This window comes from Dama dama, chromosome 15 (assembly GCF_033118175.1).
Source record: "Dama dama isolate Ldn47 chromosome 15, ASM3311817v1, whole genome shotgun sequence".
NCBI lineage: Eukaryota > Metazoa > Chordata > Mammalia > Artiodactyla > Cervidae > Dama > Dama dama.
Genome location: NC_083695.1, coordinates 8,752,770 through 8,774,592, shown reverse-complemented (window position 1 = coordinate 8,774,592; position 21,823 = coordinate 8,752,770). Strand labels below are relative to the sequence as shown.

The following is a 21,823-nucleotide window of genomic DNA, read 5'->3' as shown; positions in this document are numbered from 1 at the left end:
TGGACTCTACCTCAATGGTCTGGTCTGCAACCTCGCTCAGGGATACAAACTGAGAACTCTCTTGGTTTGTTTCCCATCTCTCAGGATTCCTGTCATTCATTACATGATATCTGTTGTATCGGAAAACCATTGTTTCATATACTGTCATTTTCTTTTTTTTCCTTCTTGTTTCTTGAAGAAAGGTGAGGGACTTCCCTGGTGATCCAGTGGTTAAGAATCTGCCTCGAAATGCAAGGGACTCAGATTTGATCCCTGGTCAGGGAATTAAGATCCCACATGCCATGGAGTGACTAAGCCCACGTGCCACAACTACTGAGCCCACACATCACCACTAGATGTGACGCATCCAAAAATAATAAGAACTAAGAAACTAAGAAACCTGATGCAGCCAAATAAATTTTTTTTTTTAAAAAGAGGAAAGGTAATTTCAGTCCTTATTGCTCCATGCTGGGAGAAGTAGAAGTCTCTTTACTAACTTCTTAAGTTTAGCTGTTATTCCTTCAAGTTTTTTTTGTTTTTTTTCTATTCTCTCACTTTAGGGACTCCAACTACACAAACATTAGACTGCCTGAAGTTTTGCCATCTCACTCATCCTCTGCTTAATTTTCTTTTTTTTCTCTCTTCATGTTTGTATTGGATTATTTCTATCGCTAAGTGTTCAAGTTCACTCATCTTTTCTTAGCCAATGTCTACCCTGTAGTGAACCCCATTTAGGGTATTTTTAAAACATTTATTTTATGAATTTGGCTGCATCAGGCAGGTCTCAGTTGTGGTGTGTGGGCATCTCTCTAGTAGTGGCACATGGGCTTAGTTGCCCTGCAGATTGTGGGATCTCTGTTCCCCAACCAGGGATTGATCCTGCATCCACTGCATTGGTCCCACTGGACCACCAGGGAAACCTCCCCATTAAGGGTATTTTTAATCTCAGATATTGTACTTTCACTTCTAGATACTCAATTTGGGTCTTTTTTTTTTTTTTTTTTTTAAGGTCTTCCATGTCTCTGCATAGCATGTTCAATCTTTCCTCTAGCTTCCTGAGTACATGGAATACAATAATAGTTGCTTCCAGTGTTCTTTTCTACTAACTCTATCATATGTCAATTTTGGATCAGTTTTGATTGATTGTTCTCATTATGGATCATACATTCCTGTTTCTTTGCATACTTGGTAATATTTGACAGGTGCCAGAAACTGCAATTTTTACCTCGATAAGTGTTGAACGGTTTTGTTTTCCTATGTGTATTTTTAAGTTTTGTTCTGGGATGCAATTATGTGATTGGGAAACAGTTTGACTCTTTCAGATCTTGCTTTGGAGCTTTTTCAAGTAGCACCAATACATCTAGCTATGACAAACCTAGACAGAATATTAAAAAGCATAGACATTACATTACTTTGCCGACAAAGGTCCATACAGTCAAAACTATGGTTTTTCTAGTAGTCATGTACTGATGTGAAAGTAGGACCCTAACGAAGGCTGAGCACCAAAGACCTGATGCTTTTGAACTGTGGTGTTGGAGAAGAACTCGAGAGTCCCTTGGACTGCGAGGAGACCAAACTAGTCAATCCTGAAGAAAAGAAACACTGAATATTCTTTGGAAGGACTGATGCTGAGGCTCCAATACTTTGGCCACCTGATGCAAAGAGCTGACTCATTGAAAAAGACTCCTGATGCTGGGAAAGACTGAAGGCAGGAGAAGAAGGGGACAAAAGAGGATGAGATGGTTGGATGGCATCACTGACTCAACAGACATGAGTTTGAGCAAATTCCAAGAGATGGTGAGGGACAGGGAAGCCTGACGTGCTGCAGTCCATGGGGTCGCAAAAAGTCAGACATGAATGAGTGATTGAACAACAACCAGTATGCATCATTTAGTTTAAGCCTAAAGCCTCTTTCCCAAACCCTCACTTCTGAATACTCTATCTGATGCTCTGTGAATCATAAGGTTTTCTCCTTTAGTTAATGGAAATGGAAACTATTCCTAGACCTGTGTAAATTCTAAGCATCATTCTTTCTAATCTTTTTGGGTGCGTCTTTCCTGACCTCAAATGTTTTTCTCCTGTGCATTCCCTGATCAGACTCAAGGGAGACCCTCTGCAAGTCTCCAGGGTTCTCTCTCTTTGCAGCCGTCTCCTCTTCTACAAATTCTAGCTGCCTTGGTCTCTCTGAACTCAGAGTTCAGGGAGACCACTGAGTTATACCTGCGTTCCCTTTATCCCCTTTATGATACATCTTGGAATCTTTTTCCAGGTGATAATCTGGGACAATCATAATACACATGTCATTTGTTTCCTGCCTCTCAAGGATCATTATCCTTCGTTGTCTGATGATCAGTGTCTTAAAATGCTTTGCTTAATGTATTTCCCCCCCAGATTTTAGTTGTTTCAGGCAGGATTATAAATCCGATGCCTTTTAATAGATCTCATCTGGAACCTGAGGTCCCCACAATTTTCAAGGCCTAATATGAACAGTTTTTGTAGTTGTTGGTCCTATTTCTAATAGTTAAAATTTACTCATAAACTTGTTGAGAGATTATGATTTTAATCCAAAACTAAAATTTTAAATTTAAACCCAAGCAAATTAGTTCAGTCACTGTTTCTAAGGATACTTATCTCATTAACAAACACTTGTGCACCTAGTGGTATATGGTAGACATATTTCTAATTTCTGGGGATTATGGCCATGAATGAGACGAAATCTCTGGCCTCACAGAGTTCATATTTTAGTGGACATGTTGTTTAAAAACGTTAGCATGATGTATTTGCAAATTTGTAAGAAAGCTCAAAACAATAAAACTAAGTGATGGAAAAAATTCTAAGGAACAATGATAAATCCAGGCATACTTTCAGCTTGAAACCTGTCAACAAGTTAGTAGCCCTGAACCACAGTTAAGTAGCCTGTGGGCAACTTTTATTCACTCTGGACATAAGTTGCAGGAGGCAGGCCTTGCCTGTCAGCCGCCCTCTGGATTCCCCGTGCCTAACGCAACCTCCACTTCAAGGGACCTCATCTTGGTTCCTACAGGGACACAAGGGACACGAAACAGCTAGCCAGGACCGTAGGGATGGAAAGGCTTAAGTCAATACATCAGGGGGAGATGAACATGTAACATGAAGCTGGCTGCTGGCCTCCTTTGTCAGCTGTTCCAAATTTACGACTGGCAGGTGAGAGCAGACACTTTCAGCCTTTGGTTTGGTTCCTGACTTCTTAACCCGGTTGGTCCAAGTCCTTTGCCTTGATTTCCCCAGGTGAGGGCAAGGGAGGAGAGTAAGAAGAAAAGGGAGTCTGTAGCTTCTGAGCTTTACTTTTTAGGGGGTGTGTGTGTGTGTGTGTGTGGAATCTATGAATATGTGGGAACACACAGAAAACGTGACTACGCTGGACAACACAGATGTGCCGGGGGTGGGGGTGGGGGTGGGGGGTTGGCCAGGGACCCAAGCCGTGTGTGTCCCTCCTCTGATCCCCGAACACCCAAGCACCCGGGTAACCCACCTGGGCGCCCGCGAGTCTTGCTGCTCCATGACCCTCAGGGTGGACGGGAGGCGTGGGCTGGTGCCGGTGGACTCAGCTCGCCGTGGGGCAGGTTTGGGGCTGCGCTGGGCGTGCGGACCCCACTCGCGGGGCCCCGCCGCCAGCCAGCACGTGCTCGGAGCGACGCGGGCGGGCGCGGGCGGAGGCCCGGGCGGGGCGGGGGCGCGGCCGGGCGGCCACGTGACGGGCGGCGCGGGTATTAAGCGGCGCGGCAGCCGCTCGGAGCCCGAGCTGGTGCTTCGCCCGCGACCCAGCGCCCAGCGTGCTGCCCCGAGAGGACCGCGCGAAGGTCACCCCGCGCCCGCCTGCCCGCCGCCCGCGCCTCGCCGGCTCCGCCGCGTCTCCGCCCGCCAGCCCGCCCGTCCGACCCCGCGCGCCGCGCCGCCGCCGCCGCGACCACCGAGCGCCATGAATCAGATCGAGCCTGGTGTGCAGTACAACTACGTCTACGAGGATGACGAGTACATGATCCAGGAGGAGGAGTGGGACCGCGACCTGCTCCTCGACCCCGCCTGGGAGAAGCAGCAGAGGAAGGTCAGCCGGGGTCGCGTGCTCGCCGTCTGCGGGCTCGACCCGCTGCTCCGCGTGTCCCCTTAGCCGGGGGCCGCCCGCGCGGGGTCGCCGCCGACCGGGGGGACTCGCGGGAGGGCGCTCGATGGAGGGCTGTGTCCTAGTGGCCCGGGTGCCCCGGGAGAGAGGCGATAAAGTCCGGGGACGGTCACGGAACCGGGCGTCGTGGGTGCGCGCGCGTGCGCGCGTGCGTGGGTGCGCGCGTGTGTCAGACAGGAGTTACAAAACGAAAAATGTTAAGCGAGGAACAGTGCGGGCGTTTCAGTGTTAACCTGCATTAGACCAGAATCGGAAAGAGTCTCCGGTCCGCTTCTGACCCCTCGAGTCTGTGACCTTCGCCACAGAGTTATTTCCTGGTCCCGTCGTGTTCAGTAACCGTCCCCCCAAATTAAAGAGGTCAAATGAACGTCAGCTTCATTCCGATTTTCACAGGGCTGCCCCAGAGAAGAACTGGAAATCATTTATTAAATGTTCTGGGGCTTCTTGGAGAGGGATGCTGTATGAACACCAGACATTCACCCACAAAGTAATAGTTATTTCACAGTCTATTTATGGTTCGTTGAGCTAAGCACACAGGGACGAGGGAGTCAGCCAGCTCTAAAAGTTCCCTGCTCATCTTCGTTGGCGCTCTCTGGGGGCCCAATGGAACATTCCACTATTTCAAGGTTTCTTCTTGATCCCCTTGGCTAGAACTCTAGGGACTGTTCACCAGGAGGCTAAATCCCGCCTCCCTTTGACTGGGCGCAGAGCCTGGCCGGGTCAGGGATGCCAACGCAGACCTGCTCACCCAACCTTCTGATGACAGTGTCCTGGCAGAAGCAAAGTGCCCTATGCTTTTTCACCCCCTGTTTTTCTTGGGGTGGGGCAAAATGGGTTTCCCTTCTAAGGGCCTGCTTTTAAGTGGATAACGTCTGTTGACCATATGTGTGCATGGGAATGCTCTGTTTAGCTGCCACAGTGGGTGATTATCTGATAGTGCCTGGTGAATAAGTGTCTGGCTGCAGGGAACACATCCCATACTCTTAACAAACAGAAGTAGAGAGGTCTCATATTTGGATGATTATCAAATAACCATTTTAGAGGGTTTTTTGGTTATTTATAAAATAACCAAATATCTTCAAATCCAGATTTTTCTTTTGTTGTCATTTCTCCGTTAAGGAGACCACTTAATAAATTATTTATTTGAAAGCTCCCGTTTAGCTACATTTCATTCTCCCTCTGAGTCCCTACCTTCTTGAAAACAGTGGAATGAGACTGATAAGCGGAAGTTGAGTCTACAGAGGAGAATAAAATTTCAGACCTTCTACAGTTTTTAAAATGACTTATTGTGAGGGAAACACCTGGCCTGAGGATTATTACTGTTTATTATTATTGTGTCATCTGGGCCGATGGACACATCATCAGTCAGAAAGAAGTTAAATTGTTGCTTTAATTTTTAACAGTGTGTTTATTTTTTAAAAAAGTTTTCCAGTTTTGATTACTACATTTTTTTCATGTTTTTTTTTTTTTTTTTAAGTTTTAAGTCTTTGTTGCGAAGATTGCTTTTTTTTTCTCATGATAGGTAGCCTGCTCATCATTTTTGAAAGTAATAAGTCAAATCACAATCGTTTCTGTTGATTTTTTAAAATTACAGTACAGGGCAGGGTTAATTTTAGTTTCCAAAGGCCATATAGACATATGTCATTTGTCATGTATACATATATGTATATAAAATATATATATATTCACATACATAGTTTTTAATTATGTTACATATAATGTATAATTATATATAATTTTTAATACACACTATTTGGGTGTATAATTTCCTTGTTGTAATTTTTTAAAGTTTGGTGTTCCTATGTGAATATATTATTAAACCTGTATAACACTTGAAATATATTATTAAAAAGCAGACATATGTCCTGGTCCTGCTGCTGCTACTGCTGCTGCTAAGTCGCTCAGTCGTGTCCGACTCTGTGCGACCCCATAGACGGCAGCCCACCAGGCTCCTCCGGCCATGGGATTTTCCAGGCAAGAGTACTGGAGTGGGGTGCCGTTGCCTTCTCCAGTCCTGGTCCTAATAATAATAATAATGCTAAAAAGTGAGAATTCATTTTTTTTCTCAGGTACATTGAGTGCTGTGTTGTGACATTAGGGAAAAACAAAACAGAAGGAAACTCTCCATTAGGAGATGGACCTGAACAGATCCAGAAGATCCTCTACTTTCTACTTTTTTTGTAGAGAACCCACTCAAGGCAGTAAAATAAAATAGTTCTGAACTGAGAGGTCCCAGCAGCCAGAGCAGTGGCCTCTATTTATGTCCTATGAGCCAAACTGCTGGAACAGGACAAGGATAAAATGCCATTGTTTCTATTGTGGGCCACCTTCTCCACACTTGCTGTTTCAGTGATATGCCGGGTATGAGATCTGTCAACAGATGCTGGTAACACATGATGACGTCTGTAGTGTTATAATGGATGTGGGGCCTAATTATATCCACAGTTCACAGAGTCTCATGGGCTGTGGTAATCCTTGCTCTCTGGTATGGAATTCCTCACTACAGAAGGACTTAGTAAAAGTATAGTGCTGTGTGTGTGTGTGTGTGTGATGAGAGGTTTTTTTTTTTTTTTTTTACATTAATTTTGTCATCTTGACTATTTTAAAGTGTACAGTTCAGTGGTGTTAAGTACATTCATATTGTGTAGTCAGTCTCCATAACTCTTTCCTTCTTGCAAAACCCATTAAACCCAAACTCTGTACCCAATGAACAATAATTTTCTATCCCACCCCCCACCCCCAGCTCCTGGCAACCACCCTTCTACTTTCTGTCTCTATGAATTAGACCCCTAGGGACCTGCTCCTGGAATCATACACTATTTACCCTTTAGTGTCTGGTTGATTTCACTTAGCATCATGTCCTCTAGTTTCATCAATGTTGTGTCATGTGTCAGGATGTCCTTACTTTTTAAAGCTGAATAATAATTCACTGACTGTATGGACCACATATTTTGTTTATCCATCCATTGATTGATTCACCCATGGGTTGCGTCTACCTTTTGGTTATTATAAATAGTGCTGTGAACATGGTTATATAAGTACCTCTTCTTAACCTTGCTTTCAGGTTTTTTTTTTTTAATTATGTACCCAGAAGTGAAATCTCTGGATCTTCTGGCAATAATTGGCTTTCAATTTTTTGACGATGCACAGTGCTCTTGCCACAGTTTAGAAGATGTTGAATTTAGCAAGAGTGTGTAAAGATGCTTCAGAGTTCTCCCCTGCTCTTTCCAGGGGTATTTGCATGTATTCATGCAAATGGGGCTGTCTTCAGTGGACTTTGAAAACTTCTAGATCTTTGGTGCTTAGATATAAGTTTCTCCTGGAAGCAAAGAGCACATTCAGCCTTTAATTCAACAGCAGCTTAATTGGGAGGTGACTTGTCAGAGCAGCAATGCTGAATATGTGTGCTATCTCCGTGGGCACAGAGTGCTGTCCTTCACCACCCTGCAAGGCTAAAACAGGCCTTTTAAGGAAGTGACTGTGTGTTTTGATACATAAAGGCTTCTTCTATCCTTAATCTGTTAAGAGCTAGGTGATCAAAACACTTTTCTGTTCATTGTCAAGAGCATAAGAGAGTTGTTCACTTATTCCACATTCAGAATTCTGATCAGTTCTCATTGTTTCTAAAGAAATTCAAGTTCTGTGTGCTCACAATTTAGGTGGACCAGCTCACCATTCACCTCAGTGCACCCTGTCAGTCCTGCCATCAGACTAAAATGTTGCCACGTGGGGTCAGGCAGTGTGGAAGGACACTTGTGTGGGAGTAGCTGCCCACAGGTCCGGATTAAATAGAGCTCTCAGAAACTGCCAGTTGCCCCTTTCCGTGTTCTGATGAGCAGCTGTTGGCTTAGGATCCAGGTGCAGGCTGTTTTACCCTGCACATTGGAGTATGCTCTTGTGGGAATTTTTCCTGGGGAAGAAAAGGTGAGAATCGTTCCAACAAGGTGAATGATGAACCAAGGGCCTGTGAAATGTCTCAAATTCATGAGACCTAGATGAACCTCAACTCCACCTGGTAGCCTCTGTTTTACCATAATTAAGTCACTAGACCTTTAGATTTGTGTCTCTTCATCTGGAAAATAAAGATAAGGGATTCCCTGTCTTTCTTGCCTCATAGTTTTTCGGAATCAGATGGTCAAACTAGTTTCCATTGAAGGAGCTTTGTAGACCACACAGTGATCTGTAAATGTTATTACCATCCGTGTGCAGCCAACAGTTGTTAATTTCATCAGGCAGTGTCGATAGTAATCAGTATTGTGGTTGGACTTTGGAGGGAAGAAGCAGCACATCGTTTGTTCCTTAGTGATTTGGATGTACTTTTTGTGTGTGCAGTAAAATGTACAGAGCATAAGCTGTGCCATTTTAACCTTTTTTAGGTGTACACTTTAGTGACATGACTACAGTCACATCTGACCTGGAGGGGTGGGGTGGGGGAGGGTGAGAAAGTCACCAAGTGGCCAGACCGGGACACTCAGGTCCGTGTTAATGGATGTGCTTGCTGACATGTCTGCTATTCAAGATGTGTTTGAGGAAGTGTGAAGATGAGAGGAACTCAGCTGAAGCCAAAGATGCAGATTCAGTCCCAGCGCTCTGTGACAACCTAGAGAAGTGGGATGCAGTAAGAGGTAGGAGGGAGGTTCAAGAAGGAGGGGACATATGTATACTTCGGGCTGATTCATGTTGATGTATGGCAGAAGCCAACCCAATATTGTAAAGTAATTGCCCTCCAATTAAAAAGAAATAAATAAAAAACAAATTCAGAGAGAAAATTACATTGGTAACCTGGGGAGCCAGGTTATAGAGGACCTGGGATGCCAGGGTGAGTGTGGAGTTTGTGGTCCAAGAGTGCTCTCGGGAATGCTCAAGCTAGGAGGAGCCATGTTTCAAGTAGTTTATTGTTTGCGGAATAAACCGGAGTCGGTAAGCGCCTGAGGTGGAGGATCCAGGTAGAACTCATTACAGGGACTATACGTTTCAAGCGGTGAGGATTAGAAACGGTGTTGAGGAAGGCATTGATTTGAGAGAGATCAGGAGGGATTATAAAAAGTATTAAATAACCCCATGTGGTTCCCTGGCAGGCTGTTGTATAAATCCAATTAAGCGGACATGATCTCACCATTAGAGCCCCTGGACTTAAAACTCAAGATAGTGATATTGACAAGTAACAAAACTGACTAGGAGTACCTGCTTCTCCACTAGGAGATGTGTCTGGGCGGAAAGCTAACCGTTTATGGGATGTATCATCCAGTGCAGGGGGCCGAGGGCTGAGGGGCCAGCTGTGCTTCCAGGTGGCTGTTGCCTAAAGAGAGGGCTGGAGTGTCAGGTATCCTTGGATGTCCAGAGAGAGTTGATGATGGGCAGGCTTATAAGGCAGGATCTTGTGGGAGCCCTAAGAGACCTCTGCCCCCAGAGTGGCTGATGTTCTCAAGGTGCCCTTGGTGTGCTATGCAGAGCCACAGGTGCAGTAGCTGGAAGGTGGAGAAATCAGTCTTTGTTCATCTTCTTTTAGGTACTGTGAAATGTCCTGGAGTCTGCCCTTAACCCTTCAACCTGATTCACCGAGGAAGAAACTTGAACCCAAAATAAGCTTTTCCGAGAGTGTGGGAGGAGGAATAGAACTCTTAGCTGGGAAGCCTAATGAACACAGCTTCAGAAAACTGTCAGAATGCCCTGCAGTTGATTGCTGCAGCTGGGAGACACCTACATAAAAGGCGCAGCTCCGGGGTGGGTGGGGGTGCTCCCATGACGAGCAGAGGAGTTGACATGGAATACGTTGGAGGACAGTCAGAACTGTACCACTGTTTCCCTGGGAACGGGACTAGTTCTTCCAGAAAGAACAGAAAGCAAAGATGAGGGGAAATCGCTTGCTAACTACTGTGCTAGACGAATTTCTCAGGCAGGAACATCGCAGACACAAGAGATGGGTCTGTCTAAAGAAGGCTGAGGACTATGTTTTACACAAGCACCTGTCTGAGCAATTGCACACACACCTCTGAGTGTACCCCTACCCACAATTTCCTTGAGCAGAAACTATCGGTAGAAGATTGTTTTTCCCCTTGCAGCCCGTACTTAAGAGCAGAATAGCAGTGGAGCAGAAGCGTGGCCGATCATTCTTTCATCCCTTTGGCAGCTGTTGATCACGGTCGTGCTGGGGACCAGGGTTAGGGCATGGAGTTGGCTCCATCCCAGGCCTTAAGGGGCTTGCAGCATAGTTCAGGAGACAGGCGAGTGAGAAGCACGGAGGAGGGACTGGCTCACAGAATGAAGCGGAGAACATTTCCGGAGCCCCTTCTGCGTGATTCCTGGTCACAGTGCTTGGAAGCATCTTCCTCTCTGGCACCCAGGTGGGGAACCTGGGAGTTACCCTCGAGCCCTTGCTCTCTCCCAGCCCCTGTGGCCCCACTCCTAAAGTCTCCCAGGCCCTGCCCCTTCCTCCCATCACGTGCTTTAAGGCCCTTCAGAGTCTCTGTGTTCACTGTCTGGATGGGGACAGTGGCCTCTGCTTTGTCACCCTTCCACACTCCGCGCTTGTGCTCAGACTCATCCCCCTGATGCTGCAGGAGTGATCTTTATGAAATACAAGCCTGGTTGTGTATTGCTACTTAAAGCCTCTCTGTGGTTCGTTTTTAAAATTTATTTATTTGGCTGCTTCGTGTCTTAGGAGTGGCACACGGATCTTTGACGTGTCATTTGGGATCTTTCACGTGTTATTTGGGATCTTTCATTCTGTGCAATGACTCTAGTTGTGGCTTGCAGGCTTCATTGCTCTGTGGGAACTTAGTTCACCAGCCAGGGATTGATCCCACGTCCCTGCATTGCAAGGCAGATTCTTAACCACTGGACTACCAGGGAAGTCTCCCTCTGTGGTTCTTTATTGCCTTGAGGGGGCCTTGCAGACCTCTCACAGGGGTTTGGGAGGTCAGGCCAGCCTCTGTTGCTACTCCTCTTACCCCAAGGGTTCTTGGCGTCACCGTGTTGTTTTTATTCATCCCTTTGCTTATCCCCGAGTCTGGCCTCCTCCCCCAGTTCTGGGAGTTCTTCCTACTCAGCCCCCTCCTCTAGAGCGTGACTCACTAGATGCTCTCCTGGTCTCTCCCGTGCTCTTCTCTGGTCTCCTGGGCCTACTCAGAGTCTGCACGCACATCTGTGAAGTACAGAAATTATAAGTCATATTTCAGAAAAGAATCTAGTACAGTTATTAATAATTTTTTTCTTGCAATCTTTGTAATTCCACGAGCTACAGATGTATTAAATCCAACTCATGCTTGCTTAGTGTTTTCTCAAAGCGTTTTCTCAAGTTCCACAAATGATGGATTTCTCCGACTTAGTTCTTATTCTAAGACTGATCCTAGAAAGACAATCTGCTTAATGTTTTTTAAAAGTTGCAATTTAGAGATTTGGGGAATAAAATAAAACCATACATATAGATATATTTAAATGATAATAAAACATGTCACCACATGAATGAACAAAATTCTGATAACCTAGATTTGATTTCATATGACTCTTTTGTCCATGTTGAAAACATCTACTCATGTAATAAAATTCCAAATTCATTTAGACAGAGAAATATACATTTAAATTTGTTCTTCCGTATATAAAACCTGGTAAAACAAGAATTTTTGGAAGACATGCCAGGCTTCACAGTAGCAGGATTAGAAAATAGGGAAGAGATGCAGGTGATTCTGCAGAGTGTGTGGACCTTGGAAAAGAATCTGCCTGGGGCAGTCTTGTTATAAGCCAAATCCAGGACTACGGAGTTAGCATGACTTTTGAGTTGTTGTGTTTGTTTGTTTTTGCTAGGGGATAAATATGTTAGGCATCATTCCTAGAGATTATTATATAATGAAAATAGATTCTTATTAGTGTCTGTTACAACATGAAAAAGCTTGCTATCTTAGTAAAAACCTCCTTTTTTTTTTTTTTGAGTTATTTTGAGGGCCAAGTGGACAAGTAGGTGACTATGAGATTGGGGTGGAAAATGACAACAGCATTTGATATTGAAGGTATGAATGCATGTTATATAGATGCTTATAACTGAGATTGGCAAATCAAGAAATCCTATCTTTTAGAGTCCTGACGGGTCTTCAAGTTACTTTATCATAGTCGAATAGGATGGGAAGATAATAATTACTTAGAAAATAATCTCATTGCTTTTTATTAGAATTTTAAGATATTTTGTACTTATTAGGTTGAACCATAGGAAATTTTTGACACTAACCATTTTGACCTCCCCAAATTGCAGTTTCTTATGGCTTAACCCGATAAAACCACTGTATCACTGCTATTGTCCCACTATATTCGAGGTACAGTATTTGACCAAGACCTCACAATAGCCAAGCCATAAAACTGAAATCAGCTTGTTTCTAGTCTTATTTCTAGTGCCTTTGGTATCCAACTGGGAAAATAAGGGTGGTGGTTAGGTTTTTGTCGCAGTAAAATTGAGAGGTTTGGATTGAGGGATTGACAGCCCATGGAAACATCGAAAAGAAAGGTCAAGCTTAGAGATTTACATGCAGAAGTTACCTGCTCAGAGGACAAGTTTGAAACTGTTAGGAGGGGAAACTGGAAGATGTACCTGGCAGACGCTGAGGTGAGCTAACATCGAGGGCTCCTGCAGGAAGCAGTAATTACCGAAATGTGGAAGCATTGCTTCTCTGGATGAAAACATGCATTTATTGGACGACTTGGAACCACTCAGACTGTCAAAATGTCTTTGCTTTTCTTCCTGGAGAAATCTCACCTTGGTGTTTTGTTGGAACTTTGCCAGTCCATCTGAATCTGGCATTTGAATTGATTTAGTTGCTAGAACAGAAACCCAGGGACTTGGCACCATGGAATGCGAGATCTTTTAGCTCATGAGATAAGTTATGGTTTCCAAAGGAAGTGAAAAGCTGTAAGAAACTATTTGTGGTGGTGTGCTCAAGTCTGTGACATAAAATCGTTCCGCAACTGGAATGGCCAAGGTGGGGCCTTCTTGAGGAAGACTTTATTGCAAATTTGTAAGGATTACTAAGAGAAGTAGTTTCACGACTGAAAAGAATTAGTTTCATCTTAACATACCGAATGTAGCATTCAACCACAAGGTAGATTTCTCTTTTCTGTTTTTGTTTATTATTATTTGGCTGCACCATGCAGCATGGGGGATTTAGTTCCCCAACTAGGGATTGAACCCGCGCACCCTGAATTGGAAGCTCAGAGTTTTAACCACTGGAAAGTCAGGAAAGTCCCTAATATCCCCTAATTTTCCTTTCTTCCTTAGGTTACCTAGAAAAGTGTTATTGAATTTCCAGTTATCTGGGAATTTTCTGGAGGGCCTTTTGTTTCTGATTTCTAACTTAATTCTCTTGTGGTCTGAGATACTTTGTATGACTTATATTCTTTTAAATTTATTGAGAGTTGTTTCATGGCTCTGAATATGATATATCTTGCTGCTCATGCTGGTTCTTCATAATCCCCAAGTCTCATTTGAGTGATTCAAAGTGCCCATAATAGAAACCTGCACACACTGTGGGTTTTGTTATAGGAGAGAAAGGCTGAGCTCTGGGAGTCATGACTGTCAAGGAAGTCCCAACTTTTTTTATTGTTTATAAAATTTTAAAAATGAGACAAATGGTGGTCCTCATTTAGGTGTTTTGTTTCAAGTTTGTTTATTTTTTTAATTGTTTATATTTGTTTTTTCCGTATAACAATACAAGAAAAATATTCCAATAAGACAGTAAAAATGATATTTTAAAATATGGATTTTTTGCCCGTGGATTAAAAAAAGAGGGGGAGGGGATTTGGCACATGGCTCCCAGTATTCCAAGCTATTCACTGTTCTAGGGCAGAGCAGCTGTTTATTGAGAATTTCCAGGCACTGTTTTAACCATATGTATTATTTTATTCCAGTGTCACAGTAGTCTTAAGAAATGAGTATTGTGGTTCTTACTTTTCCATTAGGGACGTTAAGTAACCCACCTACGGGTGATTGAGGGTAGGGAAGTGGTAGCTGGGAAATGTACACAGAATTTTATCTATATTACAAAGATATTATCTTTCACAATCAAAATTTTATAAAATACAGAGGTGCTAATTATTTTATTGTGTATTTTGATCTGCAAGCGGCAGAGCTGAATTTTGTATCCAGGTGACTTATCTCCAAAAGAGGTGCTTTTATTTTTATTTTTAAAAGATTTATCTTGTTGAAGTTTGGTTGATTTACAATGTTGTGTTAATTTCTGCTATACAGCAAAGTGATTCAGTTATACACATATATTCTTTTTTACATTCTTTTCCATTATACTTTCTTACAGGATATTGACTATAGTTCCCTATGCCATACAGTAGGACCTTGTTGTTTATCCTTTATATATTGGATTGAGCCAAAATATGAATTGATCAGAAAATTCATTCAGGTTTTCCCATAACATCTTATGCAAAAACTCTTAACAAACTTTTTGGCCAACCCAAAATATAATAGTTTGCGTCTGCTAAACCCAGATTCCCAATGCATCCCTCCTCCAATGCCCCATTTGAAAGGGGGTGTGTGTCTGAATTTTTAATTTCTAAGTGGGTCAAGGGGGACTATCTGATGAGAGTGAGAAGACTAAATTCTGAGACATGGAAAATATTGTCCTTCCAAGATTTTCCCCTAGTCAGGCTCTAGCAATCGCTCTATCCCACAGAAATGCCAGAGGAGGAGCAAAGGGACCACAAGAAAAGCCAACTACATCTTTCAAATGGAGGCTTATTGGACATGCCACTAAGGGCACATCTTTGGAATTAACTACTGGTCTGTCTGACATAGTTCCAAGAAGAAACTGGAGTTCAGGATGCCTAAGTAATTGAGTCAGTTCCCTTTTGGAACGAGAAAAGGAGACTTCCAGAGGCAAGAGTGTAGATCAGAGCCATCTTCCTGCAGACATGATGTCTTAGTGGGCAAGGATGCTCGCCAAGACTCAGGCTCCATAGACATTTGGCCAAAGGCAGTGCCAAGGACTCCCTTCACTTTACATTAAAAATATTCTGCCTTTCTTTTATTTATTTTTAACTTATAGAAAATTTCAAGCATACACAGAAGCAGAGAGAACATATAGTGAATCCCTCTGCACCCCACCAGTTGAAGGAAACCCAAGTTTCACAAATAAAGGATACCCAGCTCTTCCCCCCGCCCCAGCGTTATTGAGGTGTCATTGAGAAGTGAAAAACTGTATGTATTTAGTGTGCCCCATGTTTTGATAAATGTGTACATTGTGAAGTAGTTACCAGGAATGTCCAATCCTAAAAGGAAAAAAAGAGTTGTGTTCAACCGATGCTTTATTCTCTAAACAAAATTGTGAAGCAAAACTGCCAAGTGAGCCAACTGTTACCTTCCCTGTTTTGAAAGTTCTGGCTTCTCCCCCAAACCCAGGCTTCCTGCTACCTGCTTTTGACCATCCAGGCCTCTTCCCTGCTCTGCTTGGGCACCTCTCCTAACCCCCAGTTCCCCTGATAATTTCTCACAGTGTTATGATTATGTTATGATTGTCTGTTCCTAAAAACTAAAGATTTTTAGGCAAGACCTGCCTTCCCAAGGATCATCAACTTTTTTAGCTTTTTTTTGGCTGCACTGGGTCGTAGTTGCTATGCACAGGCTTTCCCTAGTTGTGAGGAGTGGGGGCTCTGCTCTAGTTGTGGTGTGCAGACTTTTCATTGCAGTGGCTTCTCTTGTTGTGGAGCACAGGTTCTAGGACATGAAGGTTTCAGTAGTTGTAGCACGCAGGCTTAGCTGCCTCACAGCATGTGGAATCTTCCTGGACCAGAGATCAAACCATTGATAGGTGGATTCTTAACCACTGGACCATCAGGAATGTCTAGGGGATCATCAATATTTTAACGGTGACCTTTCTAAGACAATAATGCTGTTGTCTTATTCCTAGTTCCAAGAAGAACCCTAATGGTGAATTTTAGGCTTGGAAGGGGAAGAGAACAAAATTGTGCCAAGAAACCTCTGTTGGCAGAGGCAAAGTCTTTTAACAGCCTGTAAATGTGGTGGATGGGTTCACCATAGTTTGTGGCCCCATGTGAGAAGGCAGTACTGGTAGGCTCTTTCCCTTCTCTTGCTGCAGACTGATGTGGTAAATTGACCCCATAGCCTCCTTCAGGTTTATTGGTCTGACTCCTGTGACCATTGCTTTTACTGCTTTGAGTGGGGAGCTTGAATTTGAGACAGGAGGTGGGAACAGTGTCTGAAGATGCTGAATTTGATACCTCTGCGTCTTTATTTCCTCCACCACCCCCAGAGGAGAGCCAGAGGAAGGAGCCGAACAGACATGTAACGTGTCTTTGGGGAAAGGTTATTTTTAGGGGCAGTCTTGCCAAGACTGCTTCCGGAGCTTTTATTTAGACATAGATCAGGTCCTCACCTGCTTAGGTATGTGAATTTCTAGGGGAGACCTGGAAGGGATAGGGGCTATCTGCCTATAGCAGTTCCAGGCCACCTCCTTCCTTACAAAGATTCATTTTATTTGTTTCCCAGCCTTTATTGAGATGTAATAGACATTTAACACTGTTGAATTAACTTAGTTGAAGGCATATAGCATGATGCCCATCTCTCAGATTTTCAGCTCTTTATGAAAGGAAATGAGGGGGGGCGGAGATTGATCCCAGAGGTCGGGTGACCCCCTCATCTAGGTTTTCCCAAGACAATGTCAGTTGTGGCTCTTGTCCCAGAGTAATTATAAATAATGTCACCTTTGACCGTCAGAGGTGGTCTGGCTTAGACTTCAGATTCTATGGTCACTTTGTTCAGAGGAAATACACAAGACCATTTCAAAGAAGGTTAAAATAATATCAAGACCCAAATAATTTGTATATTCGACAATAATGCCTTTCTCTGAACGTTCTGGCCTATTTCTGAACTTGAAAAAAACGCAAATATTAGTGAAATGAGAGTTCTAAAACTGACTGATTTCAGTATCAGAGCCCAGTAATTTCTGAGTCTTCTAACTCATGAATCCTTTAGAAGACCAAGCCTTGCAGCCAGTGGTGGGAGTGAGCCCTACGTCTGAGAGCTATGGGACCACCGACCTCGCTGGAGGCCTCCCATGGGCCAGGTTTACCTCTGAAGTTCACATCACTGTTGTCATTTTGGTAGTTTGTATACCGTCTGTGTAGTCTTGTAAGTAGTATTTATGCTCACACCTCAGATGGCTTGATAATAATATGCGCTAGACTTTAAGGGTACTGATTTTGCACATCTAGAAAATTAAGGATTTGGACTTCACCAGTGGCTCAGGGTAAAGAGTTCGCCTGCCAATGCAGGAGACATGGGTTTAATCCCTGATCCCTGATTCATGCAACCAAGCCCATGCTCCAAAGCTATTGAGCCTGCGCTCTGGAGCCTGCGAGCCGCAAGTACTGAGCCCCCATGCTGCAGCTTCTGAAGCCCATGCACCCTGGAACCTGTGACCCACGACAAGAGGCGTCACAGCAACGGGAAGTTCACACATCGCAACTAGAGAGTTGCCCCTGCTTGCAGCAACTAGAGGAAACCCATGTAGCAAGGAAGACCCAGCACAGTAAACAATGAATAATAAAAATAAACGAAAATCCTAAAGTGCTAATTGCTCAGTCGTGTCCAACTCTTTGCAACTCCATAGACTGTAGCCCACGAGGCTACTCTGTCCATGGAATTCTCCAGGCAAGAATACTGGAGTGGGTAGCTGTTCCATTCTGCAGGGGATCTTTCTGACCCAGGAATCGAACCTGGGTCTTCTGCATTGTGGATAGATTCTTTACCACCTGAGCTACCAGGGAAGCCCCAAAAATCTGAGTTAAACATTATTAAAATATCTGGACCTATTTCCAAGATCAGATCTCTAAGTTTGTTTTTATGACACCTTAAGTCTTTTACTTACAAAAAATTATAGATATCTTTAGAGACTTGAAGTCTGATAGTAAAGTAGGAATAAGTATACTTACTGTGGGATAAAATTGTGTTTAATGTAAAATTGTCCCTTCTGTGATGAGGTACGGTAGGGCAGTCACCATGGGGGTCCTTTAAGGACTTGGTCAGGAAGCAGGGAAATTGCTGTCAGAAATACCTGGGGGGTGACCGTGGGTCTATTGCTGTCACTGGTGTCTGGGTAACTAGATACTAAGGACTCCGAAGGATTTCTCTTCCACGGCCCTTGGACTTGGACAGTGTGTACCTTCTCCATGGGGCATTTTTTGTTGTTGTCGGAGTATAGTTGATTTACAATGTTGTGTTAGCTTCAGGGATATAGCAAAGTGAATCGGTTATACATATACATAATGTCCATTCTTGTTTTTTTAAAGATTCTCTTCAGATATAGGCCATTACAGAGTGTTGAGTAGAACTCTCTGTGCTATGCAGTAGATTCTTATCTATTTTATATGATATTTTAAAATGTGATATTGAACTAGGGATTTCTACTGTGAAACTTACAAAAAAAGAAAGCCTTGAAGTAGCACTTTATCAAATGATTAACGTCAGAAATTTAGACTTGCTGGATGGAGTATGTCCAATTTAAGTCGCTTTCCTTTTTCAGGTAGAATGACAAAGGCTGAGGAAAGTAAAGCTAGTTAACATAATTACAGCTAACCAGAGAAGGGCAGAGAATCTAACCTAACAGAATGTATAGAGTTTCCTAAACTACTTTTTGGAGATACATTTTCAAATAACTGCCCAAGTCATATGTCTTTATTACAGAAAATATGGAGAAGAAATTTTTTAAAGTCACACCATAGAGAAAACTAGTGTTAACATTTTGTCATACTGCCTGCTAGATGACCTGAGGCCACAGTTGAAAAGCATATATTTATGTTTTATACTACAATATATATTGTCTGAAATGATTTAGGATATGAAGACTTTTGAACACTTTTGCCCTCAGCGTGAGCCCTGGGGAAGAACTTGATGGAGGAAGTACCAGCCTGGTTCCCTCCAGTGGCAGGAGCTTCGGAAATGCCCAGCTTCCCTGTTCTGTAGCCCTTCTGCTTTCCAGAGCTTTCCCTGTATGTGGCACAAACCTGTGATGGAGCTGACTGGGGGACTGTTACCCACTTAGAACCGTGTGAGGGTTCAAACCACCAGCACAAAGCATGTGGCTGGCATACTCCAGAGAGCCACTTCCTTCAAAATAGCACTTTTAGTTTCTCTGCGTAGGCAACCATTTATTTGGGTCCCTGAAAATAGTAACAGTATGGTGAACTTGAATTAAAGTATATTTATTTTGCTGTCTGGGTAGAACAAGCTGCTCCCCCAGTTGCCAGGATGGACTGGGGGGAGGGGACGAGGAGGAGGGGGAAAACATCAGTAAGCTTTTCTTTAAGCTTGAATTCATCCTCAAGAAGAGGGTCATGAAAGTACAATGAATGCTGCTCTTGCCTATAACCAAGGAACAGTTGGGTCTGCCCTGACCCAGAGCCATGTCTTGCACATAATTACCCAGGCTCAAAGGGAACAAGTTATTTTGGGAAGCATAGCTCAGGATCAATCGTATGTAAGGCTGTTTGTTGGGAGCCTTAAATGCTTGCTTACCAGAAAGTCCTCAAAGGAATTCTTCACCGAGGTTGTGCCAGCTTGGGGGAGGCAGGTGTGACCCCACGCAACTCCCAGCCAGAGGCTAAGTCAGGTTGTTGGCCTCAGGAAGTCTTTAAGCTCAGATGACCCGGCATCAGTAGCTTTCAGGTGGTTCTTTGAACTTACCTTTTTTCTTTTTTTTTGGTTTTAATACTTCAAAATAAAAAAATGACCAAAACTTTGAGTCTATGGATATTTGATTTGGTTAGCACATGCTTCCAGTCCTAAAATTGTTTGGGAAGTAACTGCATATTGCTAATCTTAACTTTCTTTTTTTCCATTTAACAGTTAAGATGGGGAGCTTCATCAAGATCATTTAATTGCCCTTTAGAAGACAGAGTGCTGTAACTTTTTAGAAAATTTATTTTTAATTGGACAATTCCTTTACAGTGTTGTGTTGGTTTCTGCTCTAGAGCAGTGTTGGATCAACTATAAGTATACACACATCCCCTCCCTCTGAGCCCCCCTCCCGCCCATCTAGGTCACTGAGCACCAAGCCACACTTCCTGCGCCCACAGCAGATCCCCACTAGCTGTTTTCCACGTGGTAATGTGTGTATGTCGGTGCTGCTCTCTCAATTCATCCCACCCTCTCTTTCCACTGCTGTGTCCACAAGTCTGTTCTCTCAAGAACTGGAAAACGTCCCTTGGAATTAAAGTAATGGTAGTTTGGATTGCAAACTAGTATCGGGTCTGTGGCTGGGAGAACTGTTAATGTCCTTGCTAGGTTGCTTCTGTCTTGAGGGCTATAGAGATGTAAAGATGAGTAATTGCAGCTGAAAAGCCAGAATTAGGGAATGAGTAATAAAGACTCCTGTAAGTGGTAATAAAATGTTTGTAGGGGATTTTCTTGAGTGGGGAGGAAATTAACAGATGGAAATATACTTTAGCTTCTAGAGAAATGTATGATTTTTCATGAAACAGAGAAAAGTGCTAACTAATTCAACCCAAATCCAATATTATTTATGGTGATCTGTATACGAGGGAACATGGGGACACACGTTGGGATTGAAATGTAAAAGGGATGCAGTAAGCTGAGACTTCTGACAGTTGTCATTTTCACAGGACAAGGGAAGTGTACTGTCCTTAATATCAGTGAGAATTGAAAAGAATATCAGTATTCTTTTTTGTAACATTTTTGTTAACATTCTTTTTATTTTTTATTGTCGTATAATTGATTTACAATGTTGTGTTGGTTTCTGGTATACAGCCAAGTGATCCAGCTATGCATCCATACATATGTATATGTATTAGCATATTCTTTTTTACATTCTTCTCCATTACGATTTATTAGAGAATACTGAATATAGTTCCCTGTGCCCTGCAGTGGGACCTTGTCGTTTACTTTATGTACATTAGTTTGTATCTGCTGACCCTAAGTTACTGATTCATCGCTCCCCCACCCTCATCCCTCTTTGGTAACCATGCGTTTCTTTTCTGTAGAGATCATTCTTGTGCATTGATTACTACTGGCCTTCATCAAAATCAGATCAGTAAAATTTAGATCGGAATAGTGAATATTTTAGCACATTTGAATGTTTACCTCTTTTTAGAAGAAAGACTCTAAAACTATAAGACAGTTCTTAAGTAAAGGTAAAATCACGACTCTCATATAAGCAGAAAAATAAGCACGTGTTAAAGATGATATTTAACTAACTCATGAGAAAACTGGAGAGGTGTTCCAGCTGGTTCAAAAGAGAATCTGAAGTACTGTTGTACATTTATAGATTAGGAGTATTGAAACTAATGTCCGAATATCGGCAGATACTTTTTGGTGGGAGCAAGGAGGATCGTCCCTGAACTGAACAAAAGGCATCCTTGTCTGTAGAAAAGAACCGGTCTGCATTGCTCTCACTTATCTATTGGTTAGATCGGTGAGCTGTCGAATAACATACATAGAAGGGGAGCTGTAGACAGTGCACCACTTGACCTTCAGAGCTCAGATTTTTCCTAACATAAAGTACCTTATTATTTTAAAAACTTATTTATTTTTTAGTTGAGGGTAATTGCTTTACAGAGTTTTGTTGTTTTCTGTCAGACATCAACCTGAATCAGCCGTAGGTATACATATATCCCCTCCCTCTTGAACTTCCCTACAGTACCTTATTTAGCTATTTC

The 21,823-nt window shown here is 43.1% G+C and overlaps 1 protein-coding gene across 1 annotated transcript in view; it reads left to right on the top strand.

Annotated features, from left to right (window-relative positions):
- The first annotated feature begins 3,891 nt into the window (after positions 1-3,891).
- The window catches only part of ACTN2 (actinin alpha 2), a 78,875-nt gene continuing 60,943 nt past the window's right edge, over positions 3,892-21,823 (top strand). The window contains exon 1 of the mRNA XM_061161405.1: positions 3,892-4,063. Coding sequence (XP_061017388.1) covers positions 3,938-4,063 — 126 coding nt within the window. The 5' untranslated portion in view covers positions 3,892-3,937. The remainder of the gene's footprint in view (positions 4,064-21,823) is intronic.